The sequence below is a fragment of the Saccopteryx leptura genome, chromosome 3 (genome assembly GCF_036850995.1).
Source record: "Saccopteryx leptura isolate mSacLep1 chromosome 3, mSacLep1_pri_phased_curated, whole genome shotgun sequence".
NCBI lineage: Eukaryota > Metazoa > Chordata > Mammalia > Chiroptera > Emballonuridae > Saccopteryx > Saccopteryx leptura.
In genome coordinates this window covers 172,384,717-172,397,219 of record NC_089505.1, presented here as the reverse complement: position 1 = coordinate 172,397,219, position 12,503 = coordinate 172,384,717, and the positions used below count along the sequence as shown (strand labels likewise).

The window sequence follows — 12,503 nt, the reverse complement described above, 5'->3', positions numbered from 1 at the left end:
AAGAGAATGAGGGAAGGAAAGATTGTAAACTGGTATGAGGAAGACTGTGCACAATGACAAACTAGACATTAAAATCATGCACCTTATTGAGATCCGTTAGTTTAAGTTCAACAAAGCTTTTTTCTTAAAAAAACAACAACCAAAAAACAAAACAAAACCTACACAATGGCCTGACCAGGCAATGGTGCAGTGGATAGAGCACTGGACTGGGACACAGAGGACCAGGTTTGAAACCCTGAGGTCCCCGGCTTGAGTGCAGGGTCATTGGCTTGAGTGTGGGATCATAGACATGACCCCATGGTTGCTGGCTTAAGCCCAAAGGTTGCTGGCTTGAGCCCAAGGTCGCTGGCTTGAGCAAGGAATCACTCACTCTGCTGTAGCCCCCTGGCCAAGGCACATATAAGAAAGCAATCAATGAACAACTAAGGTGCCACAACAAAGAATTGATGCTTCTCATCTCTCTCCCTTCCTGCCTGTCCCTATCTGTCCTTATCTCTGTCAAAACAAAACAAAACAAAAAACACCCCCCAAAAACCACTATACAATGGAATGATCTTTAATCTTATACATTACTGTACAAACAGACCACTGCTGTGGGCTGAATTCTGTCCCTGCTACTTGTGAATATGACCTTATTTTAAAAGTTTATGTAGATAGGCTTGACCTGTGGTGGCGCAGTGGATAAAGCATCGACCTGGAAATACTGAGGTCACTGGTTCGAAACCCTGGGCTTCCTTGGTCAAGGCACATATGGGAGTTGATGCTTCCTGCTCCTCCCCCCTTCTCTCTGTCTCTCCTCTCTCTCTCTCTCCCTCTCCTCTCTAAAATGAATAAAAAAAAATATTTGTTTAAAAGTTTATGTAGATATAATTAAGAACAAGATGGAGTAGGGCCCTTCATCCACTATGACTGGTGTACTAATATAAAGAAGCCAGGAGACAGACATGTAGAGAATATGCCATGAGAAGACAGACATATACGGAGAAAGTGGCCATATGATGAAAGAGGTGGAGATCAGCATGGTGCGCCTGGAAGCCAAACTTGAAGCATTGTGAGCCAACACTAGAAGCTAGAAGAGACAAAGAAGGAATCTCCCCTTCTAGTTTCAAAAGGATTCAACCCTGCTGACAATGATTTCTGACCTCTGGCCCTCAGACCCTTTGAGAGAACACATTTCTATGGTTTGACTATCCAGTTTGAGGTACTTTGTTGCAGCAGCTCTAAGAAACTAACAACCATTAAAAAAATAAAGGAGCTTTATATTAAAAAAAAATAATTATTTCTAAAAGTGGAATTTCTATTAAAAATATCTGTATCAAAAATTTGTTTTAATCACAGAACAGCCACCAGGTCACACAGATACACAACTAAGTGGCTATGTTTCTAAGATACATAAAAATATATAAAACAAATAGTACTATTTTGATTTAATAGCATCTATCCAAAGTAATATAATTAAAGCTCAAGTTTAGTCACCTATTTTTTTTGTTTGTTTTAGAAGTGATTTATAACAGATACTTTAAGAAAAGCAATTATAATGATTAACATCTTGGCATTTATTGCTATTAAAAATTTTTTGTGTGTATTGGTAACACATTTACAAATTGACTCTGCTGCAGTTGAATTCCATTTCTGAATGTATCCCAGCAGTACAGAAAAACCGAAGAGAAATCCTTATCTAAAGACCTTCTGCCTCTTTCAACTATTCCTTTAACACCCAGTTGTCAAGCATGACCATTGCTTTTTAATTATAGCATATATTCCATAACTATAGAAATATTTCATCCTATATATAGTGGATAAAAATATATTTCCTTTCAGAAACTAAGCTTTCCAAAACTACTGGAGGAAAAAGGGGATCATGAACTGTACTTTGGCAGACATATGCCTTTTTAGGCTTCTCTTAGTGCGATACTGTACATAACTTATAATTAAGATTAGGGAAGTAGTCAGAGTAAAAGGAATTTAATCGAGAATGAAAGAGGTACCTCTAAGCCAGTTTAGTTTCTTATCTCTTCATTCATTAAATGAGGAAGAGCTACCGGACATTGAGTGCCTAGCAGGCACTGTGGTGGATGCCAGAGATGCAGAAGTAAAGCAAAGGCCTCTCTGGCCAGGGGGAGCCCTCTCTCCATCAGGGGGGTGGAGGGTAAGGAGTCCTGCTGGTAAAACCAGTTATTACAATATTGCAATGCTTGTGAATTACATTCTTTCAAAAAACTTTTAAATATAATTGACATATAACATTGTATAAGAGGTATACAGTGTGTTGGCATGATACATTTACACTATATATTGCAATATGACTACTACAGTAGCATTAGCTACCTCCTTTATCATGTCATATAATTACCATTTTGGGGGGGGGTTGAGAAAAGTTATGATTTAGTTTTTTAGACTTTGCTTGGAACAATGGGTACACAATGCAGTGTGAAGATGGTGCTTTGTTGATTTGTACACTTGAAACCTGAATGGTTTTGTGGACCGATGTCAACCCAATAAATTCAATAAAGAAGACTTAAGTCTCTTAGCAATTGATGTTTTTAATACAGTACTGTTGACTACAATCATTATGTTGTGCACTAGATATCTTGAACTAGTTGCAAATTTGTACCCTTAAAACAATCTCTCCAATTTCCCGACACCTCCTACCCCTGGCCACCACCATGCTACTCTTGTTTTTACAAGTTCAGTTTTTGTAGATACCACACATAAGTGAGATCATAAAATATTTATATTTCACTAACTTATTTCACCTATCATAATGCCCTCAGGGTTCATCCATGTTGTCGCAAGTGGAAGGATTTCCTTTCTTTTTCATGGCTGAATAATATTCCACTGTATATTTATGGATTACACTCTAAAACACATATAAGAAAGCACTACTACCCTTTAAAAAGCAATATTGGCAAACTAATACTACTCTGTACCAAACAGCAAAATATCTGTTATTAGTGTGCAATGTAGTCATGATTAGGAAAATTAAATGTGTTCTCACTAAACCATTAAATAATGAGAACAGACAAAAATGGCAAAGTTGCAACTTTATCTTGTTATCCAACAGACTATATTTCAATACAAATAGTTTTTTTCAATTAATGGGTAGGCCAGAAAATGATCAGCAGATTGCAAAATGGGTATGCAAGAAATGCACATCCTAGGCTGACCAATTCTAACCTTAGCTGAACTTGAGGTACTAACGTATTTAAATCAAAGACAGGAACCAGTTACTTATAACAATAACCACCTTTTACAGCCTTGGGCTCCCTACTCCTCCCTTTTAGAATTGTGAGTTAAAAACAAAAACATGGAGGTTCTTAATACAGTTCTTGGCCCATAATATGGACTCAATCAAGAGTAATGTATTATTCATGAACGCGTGATCTGTGTTTTCTAATCTCAAACCAAGTCAAGGACATTCCCATTACTTAAAAACGACTATATTCTATATCTTAAAAGATATGAACTCAGAAGATTTATTTACACTTACTTTTTATTTTTATTGGGGTGACATTGGTTACTGAGATTAAATAGGTTTCAAGTGTACATTTCCATGACATGTGCTCTGCACTTTGCACTGGGTGCCCATCACCCAACAGAAGGTTTAACAACCAGAAAGTAAAGTTACTTTTCTCTGCAATTCCTCCCATTCCAAGTTATGCCATTCCATGAGGAAAAGGATGGAAAAGGAAATCATAAAGATGTTCATTCAGTCATCTTTCCATGGGATCAAATTCTAAGTACATTTTCTTGATTCATATTCATCTCAACAGGCTGACACAGCCCTGATTTGATCCAGCTGTCACCGCAACAGTAGGAAGAGAGTGGGAACAATAGGCAAAAAGCAAAAGTCCTGTTTTTAACATGAGACTAGAGAAGAAAGACTTTTGTCCTTTTAGGCACAGGGGTGTGTTCCAATAAAACTTTATTAATGGACACTGAAATCTGAATTTCATGTAATTTTTATGTCGTGAAATATTCTTATCCCCCTCCCCTCAACATCTGAAGTCTGTAAAAATCCATCCTAAATTTGTGGGCCATGAAAATTAGGAAGTGAGCTAGATTGGGCCTGAGGGTCACAGTTTGCTGACTCCTGAATGAAAGTGTTTTGGATTCAACCAGCAAAGACTTGAATTTTCAGCTGTCCCCAATCAGTTATTTACAGATCCTTTATCTTTGAGGCAGAGCCAAAGTGACTTTGAGAATTTAAATAAAGGTGAGGTTGTGGATTGTTCAGATGTGTTTTTCATTTAGGTTTCTCAAAAAAAGTGTTTTTTGTACTGTGGGGACAATGTAATTTAACAGCTAGGATATATACACACACACACACACACACACACACACACACACACACATATATATCTTAAATGCTTTTGGGCAACAAAAATTTCAGGGAAGGAAGGGTTAATGCCCTATAAAAGTGAGGCTCAATTTCTGAGCCCATTGGAACAGGAATAACAGGAATGTGAGATGCTTCCCTTGATTCAATCCACCACTTAAACTGGAAGGTCCTAAAGTCTTATCAGTTCCCCAGGTCATGAGGAGAGAGGCTCAAGGACTACCTGTGTGCGGACACAGTTTTATGTGTAGAATCCTTGTGTATAAACAAATGTACATGCTTTATCCAAATCTTTATTATTTAGCTATATAAAGCAAAACATTTCCAATTGCTTCTTAGCTATGTCAGATTCTAGCCAAAATTAAGGCTGTATTCTAGAACTAAAGATAAAAGACCAAAGGACACTTTCTCTAGTAGTGACAATTACTATTTAAATAAGATAAATCACTATAACACAACCCTCAAAATACAGTGGGTAGTATTCCATTGTACAGAAGTATGCATGCATAATATGTTTTAGATTATACAATACTTAATACTTTAAAACAAAAATCTATATAGTCAGGGTTTTTCATGCTGCCTTCTACATGCTTGTTTTAAACCATTTCTTGTTTAACGTCAGAACTATTCTCATGTTTATCACAGTGCTCTTTAAATACTTGAATTATGTTTCAAAGCACACTCTTTTTACTTAAGCTTAAGAGAAAAGTATTTTCTGACAGCGAGCACAGCCTTTTTTAGTCTGACTGTTGTTCTGCTCTGCTAGAGTCCACAGACGAGCCAAGAAAATGAACGTTACTGATAAAGAAGGAATGTGAGTAGGAATGGGTCATGTGTAATACTTGAGAAGACGGCATGAAAGAAATTTGATAGTACATATATTCAACACTAAATACGATCCTAGGAAGAGTATCTGTTGGTCACATTCAGTGTGTTCCTTGAGGGGAATAACTGCGTGGGACCCAACACTGCATGGTAGCACACAGTTAGGCACTTGATAAGAATTAGTCAAACAATGCAGGAAAGGCATTGCCCTACAGCACTGTTTATAAGATAATAATAATCCCTCACTAAGGTGCGGGTGAGGATTTTATGAAATAAATGGTGCTTGATAATAGTAGTTATTTTCATCCTCATTTAAAGAGAAACAAACAGGTTCAACAAGATGACATCCCTTATCTGAGTGGCACAAGGGTGCCCAATTTCAAAATCCTAGGCCCTAATTCCTACTAGCTAAGAAAACTGAACTGAATACTAAAAATATACTAGTAAAGAAAACCCCCTGCCTCTCTTAATTGATAAAAAGTCCATGGAAAAACAGACAATTGTCTACTTCTCCTAGCTTAGCACTGCACTACTAAAATAAGAAAAATGGTCATTCTCTCTGCATTAAGAGACAAAGAAGAGACAGAAACTTAACTCTCATTACCACCAAAAAACCGAATCACCAGAAGGGTGGAAAAATATATCTTCTGAATCTAAAGAAATGAGCAATACTTCTTAATAATTACTCTTTCCCCTTTAATTTAAATTCCAGACAACAGAGAAAAATCCTGTTCTTCAAATGTCACTAACTCTCCAATGACTACCCCTCTGGCAGACACAGGTACTTTCCCTACTGTCTGAAAATAAGGATGCTTGGCCTCAAATGGTATGTTATATATCTACATTATTTTTAAAAGAATATTTCTTAGGATCCCAAAGCTAAAATTAAAACTGCTTTTGGTAACTTTCCACTCTTGGATCAAAAGTAGACTGGGGTCTACAATCAAATATCAGTTTTAGAGGTCACTGCAAACAGCCTATCTGGTTAGCAAGAGAAAGCGCAGTATTTTCAGTAGAACTTATGCTTAAAAATTTATAACATTTTAAACTTTGACACTTTTAAGTTCTTTTTAGTCTAATCAATTCATACTTGATACATTGAATATAATTAAGAGACACCTGATATGGTAGGGGAAAATGCTAATAATATTAGTGTCAATAATAGTTCTTTAATGTTACTATTCCTTTCAAAGGTAGTAAAAGAGTAGATAATTTCCAAAGAAATGTTCCCCCTCAAAGTATAGTTCCTGTAGTAGAGCTGGCTATGTTGAAATAAGTCAGAGACAGGCAAATACTGTATGACTTTACTTACCTGTGGGAGATTAACCCTTTGAGTAGTGAGTTTTATTTCATGCTTGCTAACCCCCATGAGTGAGTTTTTTTTCCTTCAAAAAATGAAATTAGTTCCAGTTTTATTAACTTAAAATAATGTTTGTTTGATAACCAATTTATGGAAAGAAGAACATACATTTGCCTTTTTTTAATGTTGCCTTACACATTTTTAAAATAAATTGATCATACTCTGGATGGTCAGGAGGCATTAGGAGGTATTTGAACGTTCTTACTACTCAAAGGGTTAAAATCTAGACACAGATACAGAGAAGAAGCTGATGGTTGACAAAGGAGAAGATAATGGGGGGTTGGGGAAAAAAATAAAAGCTTCCTTGTCATTTTTCTCTGTCAAATTCAAATAAAGAACTTAAACTCTAAAAATGAATTTATAGGAAAAAGAACACTATAATACATATACATATAAATACCCCTCCACCATCCAGCTGGAACAGTCAAGCCTCCGAGAGCCCAGGAACAAATTAGGAACACATTATCCATCCAGCACAGGGAACAAAGGGAAAAGGAAGTCTCCCTCTATTAGAGCTTTCTGTCAGCACTAACACAGGAACACTTCATTACAGAGACAGAAAATCTAAATGCTTCAAGGTAACTGTATTTTAACATATAGCTTTAAGTCACACGGGTTTTTCAGATCCAAAATCTAAAGATAATTTGATCATTGTAACAAAACCCAAAATTGTGTTGTTTGAGGTAAATTAAGTTTAAAAACAAAACCCCTAACCTTTTTAGGTAAAATGATCTCCAGAGTTTTGATGTCCTTCTTTCCTAGGTTACATGCAATAGTTTCCCTGCATTCCTCTGTTAAATCATTTCAATAACAAAGAGTCCTATATGAACACTCCCTGACCCCCACTCAAAACACCACAAACTATACTCACCACCAAAACTTAAGAAAAATTCCTCACAAAAACATGTTCTAATAAACCAAAGTAATCAACCAAGAGGGTAAAATCAATTGTCTCCAGTTTTAAATGTTACTGTGGTAATTAAATATTTTTTTATAGACAAAAATAGTACTGGTTTAGAGTAGAGCTAAAATAATTTATGGGATTTGTAAAGAAATGGGAGAAAGAATTCTAGTTTTACACAGTTCCAATTAAGCAAAATCTGGGATTGTGTTCAATCTTTAATTACAGACTAAGAGGTTCCTAGTGGAATCCTTTCAACGTGTCCACTTTGGTAAGAATCTCACTGCAATTGTTAGGTGCCTTGACTTTAAGCCAACCATGACTTTGCACTCACCTTAGCTCTGCCTTCGGTAACCCATTTAGTCTCAAACTATCAGGACGATCTCGTCTTCTCCTGTAGAGACCTGAATGTGAAAGCTCTTTAAGCTGCAATGTAGTCATAATTCTCTCTACACATAAATTACAGACACTTTAACACACTTATGCTGAGCAGCGTGGCTGCCAGGGCTCGGAAAGACTGTCCCTGCTGCGGAGCCTCAGCACACCTGACCAGAGTCAGAAACCTTCAGGCAGGTTGGCCCCGAAGCACACAGCTTCCTGTTTCTCTGCTGGTTCACACCCTCCTTTGCAAGGCCCAGCTTGCCTTATCTCTGGGCCCCTCACCTTGGAGGGGGTGTGTGTGTCTGGGAGGGGGGAAGAAAAGTGATCTGGGTTGCTCACTTGTTTACTTATAAGCAAAATTTAATTGTTATAAATAATTACACCAATTCCTTTATAAATCTTTCCAGCATCTGTCTGCATTAAAACTGGGCTAAAAGCTCCAGTCAGGTGATGACTAAAGAAGGGCCCTGCCCTGTTTTATTTGTCAGGAAACCATTAACATTCCACAAGCAGTTGTCAGTTTAAAGAAGTGCCTAGTCAGCCCTGGCCGGTTGGCTCAGTGGTAGAGCGTCGGCCTAGCATGCAGGAGTCCCGGAGTCCCAGGTTCGATTCCTGACTAGGGCACACAGGAGAAGCACCCATCTGCTTCTCCACCCCTCCCCCTCTCCTTCCTCTCTATCTTCCCCTCCCGCAGCCAAGGCTCTATTGGAGCAAAGTTGGCCCAGGTGCTGAGGATGGCTCTGTGGCCTCTGCCTCAGGCACTAGAATGGCTCTGGTCGCAACAGAGCAACGCCCCAGATGGGCAGAGCATCACCCCTTGGTGGTCATGCCGGGTGGATCTCGGTCATGCGCATGCGGGAGTCTGTCTGACTGCCTCCCCGTTTCCAGCTTCAGAAAAAAAAAAAAAAAAAAAAAAAAAAAATAAGTGCCTAGTCATCATAAGCTCCTCGGGACATTTTCTTTAAAAACAGTGGTGGTGGTTGGGGGGAGGGGGAGAAGAACTGTAAGAGAAGCAGGCCAATCCCTCCTTCTCACACTATACTCTAAATCAGTGCTGGTCAACCTGGTCCCTACCACCCTCTAGTAGTGGGCGTTCCAGCTTTCATGGTGGGCAGTAGCGGAGCAACCAAAGTATAAATAAAAGATAGATTTAACTATAGTAAGTTGTTTTATAAAGATTTATTCTGCCAAACTTAACGAAAATCCAACATAAAGTACTTAGTAAGTAATTATCATTATATGCTTTAACTGGCTGTAACTCTGGTTTATAAATTTTATAAAGTAAAGTTACTTCCCTACTTTATAAATCACCATTACTGTGGAACTGGTGGGCGGTTAGAAAATTTTACTACTAACAGATACAAAAGTGGGCGGTAGGTATAAAAAGGCTGATTACCCTGCTCTAAATCCTCTTTAGAAAGGAAGCGCCTTTACCCCATTAAATATTACTCACAAATTCATAACTGAAAGGTGGTTTCTTCTCCCAAATTCCATTCAATAACTTTCTAAATCTGTAAGTACCTATTCTGAATGCGCCACTGGCCATAAAGTGTGCACCTCAGTGTAAGCACCACTGCGGTACCTGTGCAGGTCTTGTATTTATCTGTGCACTTGATCCTAGATAGTGACAAAGTCAGAAAGGAGGTTTTGGGTTTGGGGGTGGGGTATAGGTGAGTGTTTGCAAGGGGGTTTGTAAATAACGGAGGTTGGATAATATGGGGTAAATTTGTTTTTTCCTCTTTAATATTTTTTAAATTACAGTTAACACTCAATATTATCCTGTAGTTTCAGTTGTACAGCACAGTGGTTAGAAAATAGTGTACTTGCCTGACCAGGTGGTGGTGTAGTGGATAGAATGTTAGCCTGGGATGCGGAGGACTCAGGTTTGAAACCCTGAGGTCACTGACTTGAGTGTGGGCTCACCAGCTTGAGCTTGGGGTCACTGGCTTTAGCTCAAAGGTTGCTGGCTTGAGCCCAAGATCTCTGGCTCTGCTGGAGCATGCCCCCCCATGTCAAGGCACATGTGAGAAAGCAATCAATGAACAACTAAGGTGCCAAACACTATGAGATCATGCTTCTCTTCTCTCTTCCTTCCTGTCTATCCCTGACTGTGCCTCTTTCCACTCTCTCGCTTAAAAAAAAGAAAAAGAATAACAAGAAAATCATGTATTTTACAGAGTGGTCCTCTGATGCTTCAAGTAACACCTGGCCACATAAATAGTACCACAATATATTCTCAATGCTGAATCCACATTTCTGTAGCTATTCTGCAGCTACCAATTTATACTGCTAACCCCTTCACCTTTTCACCCAGCCCTCCCATCGCCCTTCCCCTCTTTTATCAGTCAACTCCAAATGATATTAGTGCAAGAGCAGGCAGGGGTCTGGCCTCCAATCTGGTTGAATCCCACTGAATACACAGTAGTATATCAAACACAGGCTAGGATTTTGGCAAGTTCTTAGCCAACAGTTTGACTTTATGGTTCCTATAATTTCTCTTTCGCTAATTTGTATCAGCTTCTTTCGTTCTAAAATCCCCCCAACAAGAGCACAGGGAAATCGGGTCTGAAACTTTCTTTTACACCAAGAAATAAAACATTAATCTGCCTGACCAGGCGGTGGTGCAGTGGATAGAGCGTTGGACTGGGATGCCGAGGACACAGGTTCGAGACCCTGAAGTCGCTAGCTTGAACGCGGGCTCATCTGGTTTGAGCAAAAGCTCTCCAGCTTGGACCCAAAGTTGCTGGCTCGAGCAAGGGGTTACTCGGTCTGCTGAAGGCCCGCAGTCAAGGCACATATGAGAAAGCAATCAATGAACAACTAAGGTGTCGCAATGTGCAACGAAAAACTAATGATTGAAGCTTCTCATCTCTCCGTTCCTGTCTGTCTGTCCCTGTCTGTCTCTCTGTCTCTTTCTCTCTCTCTGTAAAAAAAATAAACAAATAAAATAAAAGTGGTGGAAGAAAAAGGTTCTTCCCCTTAAAAAAAAAAAAAAAAAAGCCCTGGCTGGTTGGCTCAGCGGTAGAGCGTCGGCCTGGAGTGCAGGAGTCCCGGGTTCAATTCCCAGCCAGGGCACACAGGAGAAGCACCCATCTGCTTCTCCATCCCTCCCCCTCTCCTTCCTTCCTCTCTCTCTCTCTCTTCCCCTCCCGCAGCCAAGGCTCCATTGGAGCAAAGTTGGCCCGGGCGCTGAGGATGGCTCTGTGGCCTCTGCCTCAGGCACTAGAATGGCTCTGGTCGCAACAGAGCAACGCCCCAGATGGGCAGAGCATCGCCCCCTGGTGGGCATGCTGGGTGGATCCCGGTCGGGCGCATGTGGGAGTCTGTCTGACTGTCTCCCTGTTTCCAACTTCAAAACAATACAAAAAAAAAAAAAAAGAGAAAGAAAAAAAAAAGAATCTATTTGTCTCTCAAAGTGTATCTGTATTATAAATGCAAGAATTAAGGCACACCATAAAAATACAGAGTGTATATCTTACTCCTTCGCTTAGAACATGCAGATGCTACCTAGGGATGCCACTTGTCACCCTGGTTCCATGGTCCCAATGAACAACAGACAACTTTCTATAGCTGCCATCAAAATATAATGTATGTTTTTATTTTTATTTATTCATTTTTTAGAGGAGACAGAGAAAGAGAGAGAGAGAGAGAGAGAGAGAGAGAGAAGGGGGGGGAGCAGGAAGCATCAACTCCCATATGTGCCTTGACCTGGCAAGCCCAGGGTTTCGAACCGGCGACCTCAGCATTCCAGGTCAATGCTTTATCCCACTGCGCCACCATAGGTCCGTGTTTTTATTTTATTATTATTATTTTAGAGAAAGAGGGAGTGAAGGGCAGGGAGAGAGAGATAGTAGTTGCTTCACTTTAATTGATTGTTAGTTGTTAATTGATTGCTTGTGCCTTGATGGAGAAAGCCCAGGGTTTCAAACTGGCAACCACCACAGGTCAGGCTATAATGCAGGGGTCCCCAAACTTTTTACACAGGGGGCCAGTTTACTGTCCCTCAGATCATTGGAGGGCCGGACTATAAAAAAAAACTATGAACAAATCCCTATGCACACTGCACATATCTTATTTTAAAGTAAAAAAACAAAACGGGAACAAATACAATATTTAAAATAAAGAACAAGTAAATTTAAATCAACAAACTGACCAGTAATTTCAATGGGAACTATGCTCCTCTCACTGACCACCAATGAAAGAGATGCCCCTTCCGGAAGTGCAGCAGGGGCCGGATAAATGGCCTCAGGGGGCCGCATGCGGCCTGCGGGCCGTAGTTTGGGGACCCCTGCTATAATGTATGTTTTTTTGTTTTTTTTTTCTATATTTCTTTTTTTTTAAATACTTTCTTTAAATTTTATTTATTCATTTTTAGAGAGGAGAGAGGGAGAGAGAGAAACAGAGAGAGAGAAGGGGGGAGGAGCTGGAAGCATCAACTCCCATATGTGCCTTGACCAGGCAAGCCCAGGGTTTCGAACCGGCGACCTCAGCATTCCCAGGTTGACGCTTTATCCACTGCGCCACCACAGGTCAGGCTATAATGTATGTTTTTAAAGATGCAGGAATAACAATTACTATTTTGTTACTACACTAGATTTAATTAGTAATAAAAGACATTTTAAAAAGTATATGACAAATGTATCCCATTCTTTCACTGGAAGGAGGCACAAAAACTGAGAGATAATATAGGGTGCCTG

The 12,503-nt window shown here is 39.5% G+C and overlaps 1 protein-coding gene across 4 annotated transcripts in view; it reads right to left on the bottom strand.

Annotated features, from left to right (window-relative positions):
- The window catches only part of LIMS1 (LIM zinc finger domain containing 1), a 145,416-nt gene that overhangs the window by 59,363 nt on the left and 73,550 nt on the right, over window positions 1–12,503 (bottom strand). For 2 of the 4 annotated variants that reach the window (XM_066376877.1, XM_066376874.1), the window contains exon 1: window positions 7,760–7,881. The exons of 1 other annotated variant lie outside the window; for it this stretch is intronic. In XM_066376877.1, the coding sequence (XP_066232974.1) occupies window positions 7,760–7,866 (107 nt within the window). In that variant the 5' untranslated portion in view covers window positions 7,867–7,881. Of the gene's footprint in view, window positions 1–7,759; window positions 7,882–12,503 lie in introns of those variants that run through there. One more of the 4 variants, XM_066376878.1, reaches the window with a different exon arrangement.